Source organism: Pteropus vampyrus, unplaced genomic scaffold (assembly GCF_000151845.1).
Source record: "Pteropus vampyrus isolate Shadow unplaced genomic scaffold, Pvam_2.0 Scaffold22, whole genome shotgun sequence".
Lineage (NCBI taxonomy): Eukaryota > Metazoa > Chordata > Mammalia > Chiroptera > Pteropodidae > Pteropus > Pteropus vampyrus.
In genome coordinates, this window is record NW_011888803.1 from 7895017 (window position 1) to 7908873 (window position 13857).

General features: G+C 33.4%; 1 protein-coding gene and 1 pseudogene across 1 annotated transcript in view; one reads left to right on the top strand and one right to left on the bottom strand.

Annotated features, from left to right (window-relative positions):
- Nucleotides 1-4873: 4873 nt before the first annotated feature.
- The window catches only part of SYDE2 (synapse defective Rho GTPase homolog 2), a 32186-nt gene continuing 23202 nt past the window's right edge, over nt 4874-13857 (bottom strand). The window contains exons 7-8 of the mRNA XM_011355690.2: nt 12171-12402; nt 4874-7284 (exon numbers count right to left, since the gene is read on the bottom strand). Coding sequence (XP_011353992.1) covers nt 6785-7284; nt 12171-12402 — 732 coding nt within the window. The 3' untranslated portion in view covers nt 4874-6784. The remainder of the gene's footprint in view (nt 7285-12170; nt 12403-13857) is intronic.
- On the top strand, nt 10795-10913 carry LOC111736854 (annotated as a pseudogene).

Genomic DNA, 13857 nt, shown 5'->3' on the forward strand with positions numbered 1-13857 from the left:
GATAACTACGATTTTGATAATATCAACATCTGCTATAAAGAGCTTATCTTAAAAGTACAATGGAGTTACCCCAATCTCATTTGATGGCAACTCCATCCTCAGTTGCTTAGGCCTTACTCCTTTCTCTTACTGTCCATTGGCAGATTCTTTTGGCTCCTACTTCCAAAATATATCCAGAATACAACCATTTCTCATCACCTTTATTACTTCTTCCCTGATCTGAATCACCATCTCTCTTGCCTGGATTACTGCAAAACTGGATGCTAGAAGATGAGAAATGCCTTCAAAGTTCTAAAGGAAAAATGAGTTTGAACCTACAACTGCGAGTCCAATCAAAATGAAGTATAGAGAAGAAAAGGCCTTGTCAGATAGGCAAGGACCCAAAGCTTATCTCCCACAAATCATTTGTGTGTGGAGGGCAAGGGTACTTATAAATATACTTCAAAGCAAGAAAGAGTGGGATAAAAAAAAAAAAAAAGCAGAAGCTAGGCATGCAAAGGATGATAGCTAAAAATCACTTTGTCCAAGTTTGATAAGTTGATTAAGAAGCTTAAAATGATTTGAGGGTTATTGTGAAGAAAGTATTTTTCTTCTATTAAAAAAAAGTAGGCAAGAATACACTTCAGAAATCCCAGGATGAAAGCTAAAACACTCTGAAAATTTTGGGTCATTCAATAGTATGACAATTGTTATAGCGAAGAAAGCATTTTTGTCTGAAAAAAAAAAAAGCAATTAATCAAGGAAAAATAAAAATCTGCAAAAGCTATGACCTGATTATGAAACAAATTAAACACAGCATGATTTGGAGAAGTTGGTGGCTATAAGATAAAATAATCATTTTGACCTTTAGCTTGGAATATTCACATTAAATCAGGCTATACTTTAGGATATAAGATGTGTAGGAGACAGAATCACCTGGTATATACTGGTAATCACCTTGTGAATACTTTTGCATAATCTAGCACATAGCTGCTAGTATTGATTTGTAGTTTCTAGAATCAATACATAAAGGAAAAACCTATGTATAGTTCCCCCAAATAATATACGTCTATTTATGTTGATTATATAAACTAATAGTGTAACCTAGAGAAGTTAGGAGGTAAAGGGCAGTAACGGATTGGACGGAAAGTATAGGATTGGTCATTCAACAATGGTAGGGAGTCAAGAAATACTGTTTAAAATCAATGGATCAAGAGATAAACATTACTAAAATTATAAAGGAATCCAAAAGAACAACTAAAAACATAAAATGGGGAGAACTGGAGTGAGATAAATTGCTTGTCATTCATAATAGACAATCAACACATACTGCTTAAATGACAAACCAAGAAATAGCAGCAATAAATCTCAAGTGATAGAGGTAGTACCTGAAGAATAAAAAAAAGTTATATGCCTGAAATTTATATAATGTTATTAATGTTACCTCAAAAAAAATTTTTTTTACTATTTATAACTTTTTTATTTTTTAAATTTTAGTTTCAAGTATACAGTACATAGGTTAGACATCTATATAGTTAGTAAAATGATCCCTTCAATTGCTCCCTCCCTCCCCTGACCCTCCACTTAGCCAATATATTAATGCTAATTGCATTCCCTATGCAATTAGGGAATTGCTCCCCATCCCCATCATCATCCATCAGTTACTAATTTGTACTTCTTTAACCCTTCACCCCATTCTCCCAAACCCCCAAACCCTACCTCTGTCAGTCACCAAATTGTCCACTATATTTGTGAGTCTGTTTTTGGTTGGTTTGTTCTTTTTATTCCTTACATTCCGCATATAAGTGAAATCATATAGTGTTTATCTTTCTCTATCTGACTTAAATACCTTCTAGTCTCATCATAGCAATATCTTTTTCCGTTCCCTTCCTTTTCATATGTAGGGGTCTTGTTTTCTTAACCTTTCAGCCACTCCGTCTTTTGGTTGGAGCACTTAATTCTTTTCCATTTAAGGTATTTATTGACAGGAATGTGGTTGTTACCATTCTTTATTCCCGTTTTTGATACATGTTTTTTTTTCTTAAAGAAGTCCCTCCAACATTTCCTATAATTCTGGCTTGGTAGTGATAAATTCCTTTAGTTTATTTTTGTCTGGGAAGCTCTTTATCTGTCTTTCAGCTCTAAATGATAGCTTTGCTGGATAAACTATTCTTGGTTGTATGTCCTGGATCTTCATCCTGTCGAATATTTTTTGCCAAGCCCTTCTGTCCTGCATAATTTCTTTTGAGAAATCAGCTGCCAGTCATATGGGTGTTCCCTTAGACGTAATTATTTTTTTTCTCTTGCTGCTTTTAATATTCTTTGTATTTAACCTTTGGTATTTTAATTATGATGTGTCTTGGTGTGGGCCTCTTTAGATCCCTGAGTTTTGGAATTCTCTGAGCTTCCTGTGATTTTATGTCCATTTCCTTTACCAGGTTAGGCAAGTTTTCTATCATTATTTCCTCAAATAGCTTTTCAACATTGTGATTTCCTTCTGTTACACTGATCAGATGAATATTTGGAGCCTTAATAGTGTCCCATATCCTCCTTATTTTTATTGTCTCGGCATCTTTTTTCTTGCCATTCTGACTGAGTGTCCTGATTGGCTGTCCTGACTTTTAGATAAGCCGTGTGATCCTCTTCTTTATTCACTTTGTTTATTCCTTTGTTTATTTCATTTAATATATTTCTCATCTCAGATAGTGTGTTCTTCATTTCGGACTTTTATAATTTCCACTTCCATTTTTTTTTTTTTATCTCTTTGTTGAAGTTCTCATTGAATTTATCTACACTTCCCAAAAGTTCATTGAGCATCTTTATAACCAGTGTTTTGAATTCTGCACCTGTTAGATTACTTGACTCCATTATATCTGGCTCTCTGTTCTCTTCTCTCATATGGTTTCTGCTTCTTTGTCTTCCCATTTTGGCTGCCTTTCCATGTCTATTTCTATGTACGAAGCAAGGCTCCTAAGACTCCTGGTCTTATTAGTGTGGGCTGTGAAGTAGGTGTCCAGTGGCACAGTCTTGAGAGAGGTTCAGCCCAAGCCTCTACCCCTCTAGGGCCACCTGTCAAGATTCAGCAAGCAATCCACAGATGCTGTGCTTGTAGTTCCCTCAAAAGGTCACACCAGAAACCGAGGTCAGCTGCCTCCACCAGTGTGAGTCTCAGCAAGGAGCACCTGACTCGCCGAGGATACACCGGGATGTGGCTTGGGTGGGGCCATGAGTTGGGGGAGGCGGGGTTTCAAGGAATTCACTGGGCAGAGTGACCTCTGTTATCCAGTTTGATGACATCACAGCTAAGGCGGCCCTGTGTCCAGTGCACTGGTAGCAGGGAGGGCTCAACAGGGAACAATGGATACCACCAGCATTTCTGTACTGAGTCTCTCCTCGGCCCTCACTCCAAAAATGTCTCCCTGTAAGTCCCTGGTGCCCCCTGCGCACAGCTGAACAGGCACGGGTGCTCAGAGAGAGCAGATCCGTACCACAAAAATCTGCTTGCGGATGCGGCCCCTTTAAGAGGCGTCTGCCACTGCCGCTGCCGCAGCCTCCGATCTCTCAGCCACTCAGGACCAGGCAGCCCTGCATCCTTACCCAGTCCTACCTTCTGCTGTTGCAGGGTGCTTTCTTGGATTTCTCCGTAGTTGTATGGCTTATTCATCCAGATCCCAGGCAATTTTTCCTTGCTGCTGCTCCTTGTTTCCGTCACAACTTTAATTTGGTTGCCAGAGGGATGAACAGTGTTTCTATCATCTACACCATTTTTTTCCTCCACAAAATATTTTTTAAAAAGTGGTTGTTACTTCTGAGAAATGGGACTGATGTAGATGGCAGAAAAGAACTTTTACTTTTTAGTTTCTATTCACTGAATTGTTTAAAATTTTTTTCAAGTACATACACTAAAATTAAAATTGTTCTTAATCTTAAAAAATATTAGAGCTGGTAGAGTTTGAAGGGAATGACAGTTGACAGTCTAATAGCATAGGAAGATCCCAGGATATTATAAAAAGCAGGTATAAAAACTCAAAAAATATTCGAAAGGCCATTTAAAATAAAGGCATAAACAAATATTTGAAAAGATGCTCAACATCACTAGCTATTAGGGAAATGCAAATCAAAACCATTATGATACCATTTCATACCTATTAGAATAGCTGTTATCAATAAGACAAGTAATAACAAGTGCTGGAGAGGATGCAGAGAAAAAGGAACCCTCATACACTGCTGGTGGGACTGCAAATTGGTACAGCCACTATGGAAAATAGTATGGAGGTTCCTCAAAAAACTAAGAATTGACCTATCATATGTTCCAGCAATCCCTCTACTGGGTATTTACCCCAAAGACTTGAAAACCCATATCCAAAAAGATATTTGCACACCGATGTTCATAGCAGCATTATTCACAGTGGCCAGGACATGGAAGCAACTGAAGTATCCTATGATAGATGATTGGCTAAAGAAGCTGTGGTACATATATACAATGGAATATTACTCGGCCCTAAGAAGAGATGAAATACTGCCATTTGCAACATGGATGAACCTCGAGATAATCTTGCTAAGCAAAATAAGCCCGACAGAAAAAGTCGAAAATCACATGATATCACTTGTATGTGGGATATAAACCTAAAAGCAACAAATGAACAGGACAAACAGAGACACATGGCCATGGACTATAGACTAGTGGTTACCAGAAGGTAGGGGGTGAGGGAGAAGGAGGGAGGTAGACGGGGTAAAGGGGGTCAAATATGTGGTGACAGAAACAAATCTAACTATGGGAAGTGAACACAGTGTAAATATATATATGCCTTACTGTTAAAGCATACAACTGAAACTTATTGGATTTCATTAACCAATGTCACCATTAAATAAATAAATAAATAAAAGGCATAAATTATTGAGTTCTACTGAATACAGCAGAGTCAAAGAGGTTTATTGTTATGACTCAGTGATTTAGACAACAAAAGATATTTTGTATTTTCTATTTAAAATGGCAGAGATTAACTTTAAAATTATTCCTATCCAACATAATATAACAAAATAAGTATGGCCCTTAAAGTATATTAGAGTCTGGAAAATTCAATTACAGACCAAATAAAGTTATTACATATATTTGTGGATAATACATAGTGGTCCAATACTTTAACATGTTTAAAAAGAATGACATTAAAATAAGTGATGCTTAAAATCATTATGATAATAGCATGACATCAAGGTAATATTTTAATATAACTTTTACATTTGTGGAACAACTTATTCAAGTCATATAATATACATGATATAGCAAACAAAAAGATCGAGACAGTCTTCTTACAAATTATTTAAATACATTTCTTTTGACTGTTTATTCACTATATATAAGTGTCACATATTCTTTTGGTATTCTTCTGAATTGTTTAACAAAGCTTTAAAAAATAAAAATTTCACATAAAAATAGTTATTTTTTTAACAATTGAGTCTTCAAGTTAAATAACAAGGTGTTCTGTTTATCAATGTATACTGCATACAAATAGTTAAATACTTTAATATTTAGAAAAACATCAAGTCAGGTTTTCTAATGGCTGCTACATCTTTAAGTTGGTAATTCAAATTTTATTTATAATTTTAAAATTATACATTTTGTAGGTATAAAAGTTTTAAAAAATACATTCCAATTTAATTTTCAAAAAGGCTTCTAAATGTTCATTTTCAAACACTGCTGATTGCTATGACTACCTTGTAGATACACTTAGCCAATATAAGTTAATTTTTAAAAATCAATAACATGTAGTAAGCTGGCAAGATTTTTTTAGGAACAAATGAAGGTAATTACAAAGTCAATGTTATAAATGTACTACTATAAATAAATATGTTTTACGTATAATTAATTTTTTTAAAAAGTGGAACATAAAAATGCATAGAATAGGAGAAATTTTTTATAATCTATGTCACCAGTGCAGAAATCTGGGCACTTAAGCCTATAAGAAGTTAGAGGATTTCACTTTAAAAGATGAATTCCCATTGGGGATATTCTGACTTTCTGTAAATCAAAAAAAAAGGAAGTCTATTATTTCTATTCAGATGCATCTAGTGTTTTGGTTCATGTGTTTCTATGCAACTCCTCCTTTAACTTAAAAGTTCTTTCCCTGAAAAAGACATTTTAAGCTAATGATTTTGGCCTCATGACATATATACTTTAAAGAAACGTGATTCTGCAGCCCATCCCTCCCCCCTTTCTAATACCTATACATATATGTACTTATACACATATTTTCAGAATTATAAAAATATTTAATTTTAATAAGCTTAAATAATTACTAAATGTTAATACAGAATACATCAATATTTGTATAATTTTACTTTTATTTACAAAAATGTTTTCTTATAGCAGCATTTGCATTGCAAATGAAATGTGAACAAATGATGTTGCAGTGTACTTGGACTGATACTGCAAATCTGACTAAGCAGCTGCAATGTTCCTCTAAAAGGAACATCTGTTTCAGCTGCAGAAGAGCAGTTCCTATAAAGTATAAAATTCTTGAGGGCTAATAACTTATCTGAAACTTACAAGTGCATTTAAAGTTATCTCTATAAAACTGGCAAGATTTAAATATTCACAAGAAGTCCAAGTTATCTTTACTCCAAGTAAATTTTTCTAATTAGATAAGTAAAAATTATATTAATGAGTAGTATTTTTAACTGAATCACTTAACTTATTAGAAATTAACTGAAGGTTTCAAGAATAAAACAATTTTAAAAATCACTGTGAGAGGTATAAGAAAATGGAAAGATTTGAAACTTTAAAACATTGTGAAAAACCTCAGTCTCAGACACTCATACTAAGCTTATTTTTGTTGAGCTCACGCTCCAGATTTCCAATCAAAGTATCAATACTTTCTTGTAGATCTTTGAGATTGACTTTTCGATCTACTGTAGACTCAATTGTCTGCATAGTCAAATATGTCTGAAATGAGCACTCTTTGGACATGGGAATTGGCTGTTCAATCATTATATCTGGTCCATACATTTTGCTGCAATTTTCCCCATTTTCTCTATCTTCTGAAGGGACGTCATCATAATCCACATCATTTAAATTTTCTTTTGTATTTAAAAAGTAGTTTTCTCCACAGCTGCTCCAGTCTCCTGCATAACGATTACTAAGTGGACTATCTAATCTGGTTTGCCTTGGCCTCAGTACTCTTGATGAATCGTTACTGCTCAAATTTAACATGTAAGGTCGTTCTTTCTTCTTTCTCAAATAATTTAGAGAAGACTTCTCCTCTGGGAACAAATTGTCTGTTGATTCTCTGACAGTTAAACGATGCACTAGAAACAAACAATAAATTTGCTTTGTGACAGTAATCCAACTGGCCTTAAAAAAAACAGAGCTAAAGATAAGCCATTTAATAATCAACTAAAGACATGCATTAAAACAAAAACATGCATGCTATCTAAGGAAAGCATTCCATAATTATTTTTTCTATTACCACACATAGTTAAGATTAGGGACAAAAGCTAGTAGAATGTTCAGTGGTTCTAATTCATGCTATATCATAACATCCCCAAACAAATTGAATTTCTAATGTTGGTTAACTTTCTGTGCAAGTTAATTATTATCTAGTTATAATTCAAACAGTAGCTAAGCTGGTAGCTTCTAAATTAAAAGCTACAGCAAAAAGCAGGCAAGGCATGTTGGTATACAAACAATACAAAAAGTTCCTTTGTCTGCAAACATCTAAATGAGGCAAAGGCATCTAAAGTGCTCACACTAAAAGTTCTGACCTTTGTGTGTTTTTGCAATTCTATTAGTAGCAGTGTCATAATTTACTAAGCAGCCCAAATTTCACTTTGATAAAATGCAAATACTAGACTTCACCACTTGTTACCTGAGTTTGATTACACAGCATTAGTTACTAATAGTCTTCATTTATTGCCTGAAAATAGTACAGATATTTTATTTTCCCATTCTGGTTAGGTATCTCATAATCTCAAATAACATTCCTCATATCAAGACTAATTTCTTCTAAGGGTATGTGTTGCGCTGGCCATACAGATTACCATAGAGACACACATTATTTCATAACAAATCAAGGCTTCACCATTTACTCTTTACTGTATATTGAACAAAAAATTTGTCTAAGGCTCTTCTGTATATAAAACAAACTTAATTTAAATGTTGAAGCATAGCTTTTAAAACCTGTCCTTAATACCATTCTCTTTCTGCTTGTTTATTCTGTTAATAAGTACCTCTTGTTTATACTGTCCTTCTCTAAGAGAACATATCATCAGTGATAATGTACCAACTTTATAGTCTCCAATGCATACTGAATACTTGTTTCCTACTGTACAAAATAAAATAATTAAAAAGTAACATAAACATATATATGGTTCTAGTTTTCCAGACTTAGTGATAACTTTTAGTCATAACTTTTAAAACTTAGCTTTTATTAAAATACTTGATAACTGTATATAGGTATGCTTTTAACATTTCTACTTATCTGCATTTTTATAGTGGTTATTTTATATTGTTATGAATAGCTAAAAGCTCTTGATCTAAAATTTTCTAGAAAATAAAGGTCTGGTATTTACTTTAAACTGGAGTATTAATATAGAATGTCCCATGCCATTAACTAATGAAATTGCAGAATGTGCAGCATGGATATCTGAATTTTTGCACTGTTTGATTATCCATAGTCCTTTTTCTCTAGCTGCTTATTTCCAATCTTTGCTTTTCTCCCTTCATTTTCTGAGCTATTCTTGTTCTCCATAGTGCTTAAGTGTCTTGCCTGTTGTTTTTGCCAAGCCATTACAGTACTCTGCTAACCCTGAGGTCATCTGGTTTCTGATCCAACCAAAGTGAAATACTTTTGACTGTGTTTAAGCTTGTCTTATTGTGCTTGCATTTTCTGACATTCACTTGCAAAATCCAGGTTTATTTTGTTGCCAGCTGCTTAAAGTTGTTTAACCAAGTCCTTATTCAAACATTGTTTTTGTAAATTTTCTTGGAAAATATTTACAAAACCTATTATAATATTTATATCTTTTAGACACAAATACAATTTCTGAAAAATCAGCCTCACTGGCTTTTTAAACTACTGACGGTAGAATGATTTCCTATTAATTATGAAGAGAAAATGGCTAATTTTAACTACAAAAAAAAGCTCTAATTTTCCCAGCACTGTTGACTACTCATCTTCGACAGAATAAAATGAAAAATGCAGTCTATAAGGCTACTGAAAAACTTTCAAAATATAATAAGTACTAAGAAACTTAATTTTCTTATCTAGTTTTCTACCGAATTTATATTTTTAATCCCCACTTTATTAGCCTTTTATCTATAGTATAATTGCTTTATTTAACAGAATATATTGTCTAGTTAGTGCCAAGTACTCTGTTAGGACCTGCAATGATAAGGGTAAGCAAAATATAGCCCCTGATCTCATGAAGTTTAAGCTCGTGAGAAAAATGAAATTAAAAGGATTAGGGGAAATTAATGTAATACAGAAAACAGCTGGTCTGCAGGTACACCCTCTAAAGCTATTTCTCCATCTGTAAAGTGAAATGGCAGTCTATCGGTAATTTTCAATATTCTTAAAAAGGCAAACCTATTTTCGAAGAGCAACAATTTTGTATAAACCCATTACATAAAAAAGATGAAAAGACTGTTTTTGGTCAAAAGGGAAGTGTACTTCCATTTTGTTCCCCTACCTGTTGCCAATCTGGCCCTAACACTGCTTCCAAAGAAACTTAGGGCTTTGGCAAAAGACAATCTGAAAAACCATTGGCAGGATGATTTTTACCTTCCAGTGCCAATGTGTTAGGGTTCTAACTGATCACTTTGAAAATAAGATTTATCAAATGGAAAGCTCAAAGCAAGTTATAATCTTGCCCCAAAGTAAAAAAAAAAAAAAAACAAAACAAACAAAAACACAAAACAAAAAGTTAAGAAAGTAAAAAAGAATGTCGGGAGAGAGAAAGTGGAACCAACTCTTTTTACCTCTGTAGTAAGGGAAAGTCCAAAAAGAAAAATAAGTAAGATATGCATAGCAAGGAGAGCCAAAACCTGTTGAATGCATGAGATGGGCATTCACCAAATTAATATGCTATGGCCCATTCTCTATGTTACCATCAGTTTTCTCAGGCTCAGTAATTATATTACATCTACTTGATTTCTGCCTTTTCTTCAGTCCAGAAGCAAATGATTTAGAGGGAAAAACTAACTACTCTGTTCTGTCCTTTGTCTGAGGTGCTATAACTAAACAAAAATTAAAAGTTATATAAAAGAGGCAGTTATTTTTAAATCCAACAACACAAATCTTTGGAATAGGAGTCAGTTTTAGGTTGTCATTGAAATACTGTGAATCTGAAATCTAAACCTGCTTTTTCTATAACATAATATATAAGTTCCTATACCCAAAACTAAGGTGGCCACTACAAAATAATGAAATGACATTAATTTCTGGTATAGAATTAATGATAAAGAACTCAGGTACTGATAAACTTAATGATATCTTCAGGCAAGCAAGTTTTCCTTTGTGACTAGAATGATAAGATGACTCCTCTCTCAATTCCTGATGTTTATTAGAATTAAAGCAGTTTTAGGAAAAGCTAGGAAACACATATTTAATACTTTAACCTGAGAGATCCCTTATACTAGGCACTAAATGCAGAAATTACACCAATTACCCAGAGAATCTTGACTCAGGATTTTTAAATAATTAATAATACATACTAATTCAGCTAAAATATAAATTAGAAATGACTTTTAAGCCTGTGTTTAAAAAAGAGAAAAAATTTAACTTTCCAAATTTAAAAGCTGAAAATTTTTATTAGCTTGTCTACAGCCATGCTACCCTGAACAAGCCCGATCCCATCCGATCTTGGAAGCTAAACAGGGTCGGGCCTGGGTAATATTTAGATGGGAGACCACCTAGGAAGAAAAGGTGCGCTAGGCATAAAAAAAGAGAGATTGTAAGCTGACAAAGTCCTTGCAATCTGTGAGGTCAACCAAGGGTTGCCTCACCTTAATAAAAGTAAAAATAAAAAATAAAAAGAAATTTCTTAAAAAAAGAAAATTGTTATTAGATTGATTTTTAATTCACTTTAAAAAATTAGGTTTACTTTAAAAGACTACATCAAGCATTCCTTTGTACTTTGATCTATTCTTCTCATATAAATCTATAAAAGTAACAAAGCACATTTATTGAGGGCCAACTTTATTCTAAATACTCTGCTCATTGCCTTAGATGTTTTATCTGAATCTTCACAACAACTCTGATGTAGGCACTATTTATAGAGAAGCAAACTGAGGTTTAGGGAAACTGAAGTATTTGCCTAAGTCCACACTGTCGGTGAGAGACACAGTCCAGGTCTGAATCCAAGCCCGACTCCAGAGCCGAAGCTCTCTATCACTCTGCGGGCCACTAAGCACCTAAGTACTCTCCCGTTTGGTACCATGCAGGGTGGGAGGGAGGGAGCAGGGGTACTTATCACAGGGTAAGGAAATTTTGGAAATTAAATATAGGATATAATTCAATTACATATGTATTCCTTTTAGTTCTGAAACTATGTAAGAGGTATATTAGGAAAATGTCAGTCATTTGTTATTAACTGGAATAAGAGATGGATACGAAAGATGAAAAAATCAGAGATAATTGTCAATTGAAGCCAGGATAATTTGAAGAATGCCCATTACTACAGTAAGATGTCAAGAAGAACTGATTTAAGGAGAAATATAAATTCTGCTTCACGCCAGTTGAAATAAAAATGAGAATAAAAAAATTAATATTTACTGAGTACCTATTATGTACCAAGAGCTGTGCTGAGCATCTTATATATACATTTTTTAATTTAATTCTCCTATTAATTCTATAAGCATATTATTAAATCCATATGATAGAAGGTGACCCTGAGGCTCTAAGATGTTAAAGAACTTGCCCAAGAGTCAGACTGTTAATTAGTGACACAACCAGAATTCAAATCCAGATCTGACCAAATCCAAAATGTACAGATTGATCTATATGTTTATAATGTTATCAGTAAAAGCAGAAAATTTAAATGGAGAAATCTAAAGGGCAGGTATTAATTCATAACTATTTCAAAAAGCAAAATCCAGAGATGTTTTCTTTAATCATATATGAGCATATTTAATGATCAGCTAATTCAAACACCCTATCACTGAAAGAGAAAAATATTTCTATAGAATCATTTACCTGGCCAGAGTTGAAGTAAGTAATGAAGAACTTCAATATGTTTTTTAAAATCCAAAGCACTGGCGAGTTCTTCTGAATCAGTAAAGACTCTGTTGTTATGGTTGGAAGTCTCTTGCCTCTGACTTAATAATACTGGTCCAAAGCACACAGCCAAATTCTGGCAGGTCATCTTATTCACTTCATGATAAGAAGCCACCAATTTCAAATGATCCAACAACATCTTTAGGGTTGCCTAAATTAAATTGAATTTCACTTAATATAATTAGTTATACAAGGGCAAATGCAAGGTCGCAATTAATAGCAGAAAACATAGACATCCTGTCACTTTTTAAAAGGTTATCTCAAAGATTCGTTTGTTTGTAAGTTGGATGTTTGGAACTTGAAACTTATTTTATCATAGAAATGTTACACAGGACCCTTAGGTTCCAATAACATAATTTGATCCATTAAATGGTTATATTATACATTCTTTACAAAATGCTCAAGAATGCAGTCCAAATTTCAGCTGGAGTTCCTAGGTAATTATACCAATAATGTTTCCCTCTCTTCCCTTCTCTAAAATGACAACAGCAAAGGCTGTGATAGAAAGAGGAGTATGGATAAATCCTGTCGTCATAAGTAGGAGACTAGCATCCTTAAATATAGGAAGCTAACCATTTCACAATGTGGCAAAGTTCTATCATGATCCAGATTGGGGAAAAGACCCAAATGGCTTCTTAATTAACTAATAAATATTTTAGGTAGACAAACTTTGGACAAGGGAAGAATAATATAATTAGAAAAGCAAATTTATTGGAAAAAAAAGTTTTTAATCCTTGAAGAAACTAGTAAGGGGAGTTTGTTCAAGAAGTGGAATGGTTATTTAGGTTTAAGTAATTATGGAAAGAAATGATGTTTTTTGAAGTAGTGGCATACAATCATTTAACAAATGAGTGTGTAATTTCTTCTTTATAATTGTATTGAAAAAATAAATGCCAACTAAAACTATAATTTTAAAAATTATGAGGAAAAAATAAATGACATATTATTTCTGGAGCCAAAAGTGACAACTGGATTTAGGGATTAGAAGGTCATTAGTAACCTTGGCAAGGACAAGTCCAGAGAGATGGGGCAGAAAGCCAGATTGCAATGTGTTGAGTAGTAAATGAGTGGTAAAGAAGTGATGACAGCCGGAATAAACATTCTGTCAATGTTTGGCTGTGAAGAGAATAAATGAAGATGAAATGAAAACTAGAGAAGAATTGATATTTTGACATCAAAACCAGTCGCACACTGGTTAACACAACACACATACAACCACAACTGTTTAAATATATAAGGTTCACTCTTAATAGAAAACAAAAAAAAATGCCACTTAAAATAACAAATCTTTTTTTGTCTACTAAATAAAATGAGCCAAAAAATATATAATTGTTTTTCCCCTCTTGAAAAGTAATATAAAAATATGTATTGAGAGCCATAAAATGTTCACATCATTTAAATAAGCAATTGTACTCTAAGATTCTCATACAAATAAGTAATTCTAGATGAAAAGAAATCTGTGAACAAATATATACAAATAGGATCAAAACCTAAATATTATACAAGAAAACAGTCATATGTCAAATCCACTCAGTGGAATATTATGCAGCCTTTTTAGAAAAGATGTTAATAGCATAAGTTTTAGGGTCAGAAAGACCTAAATTCA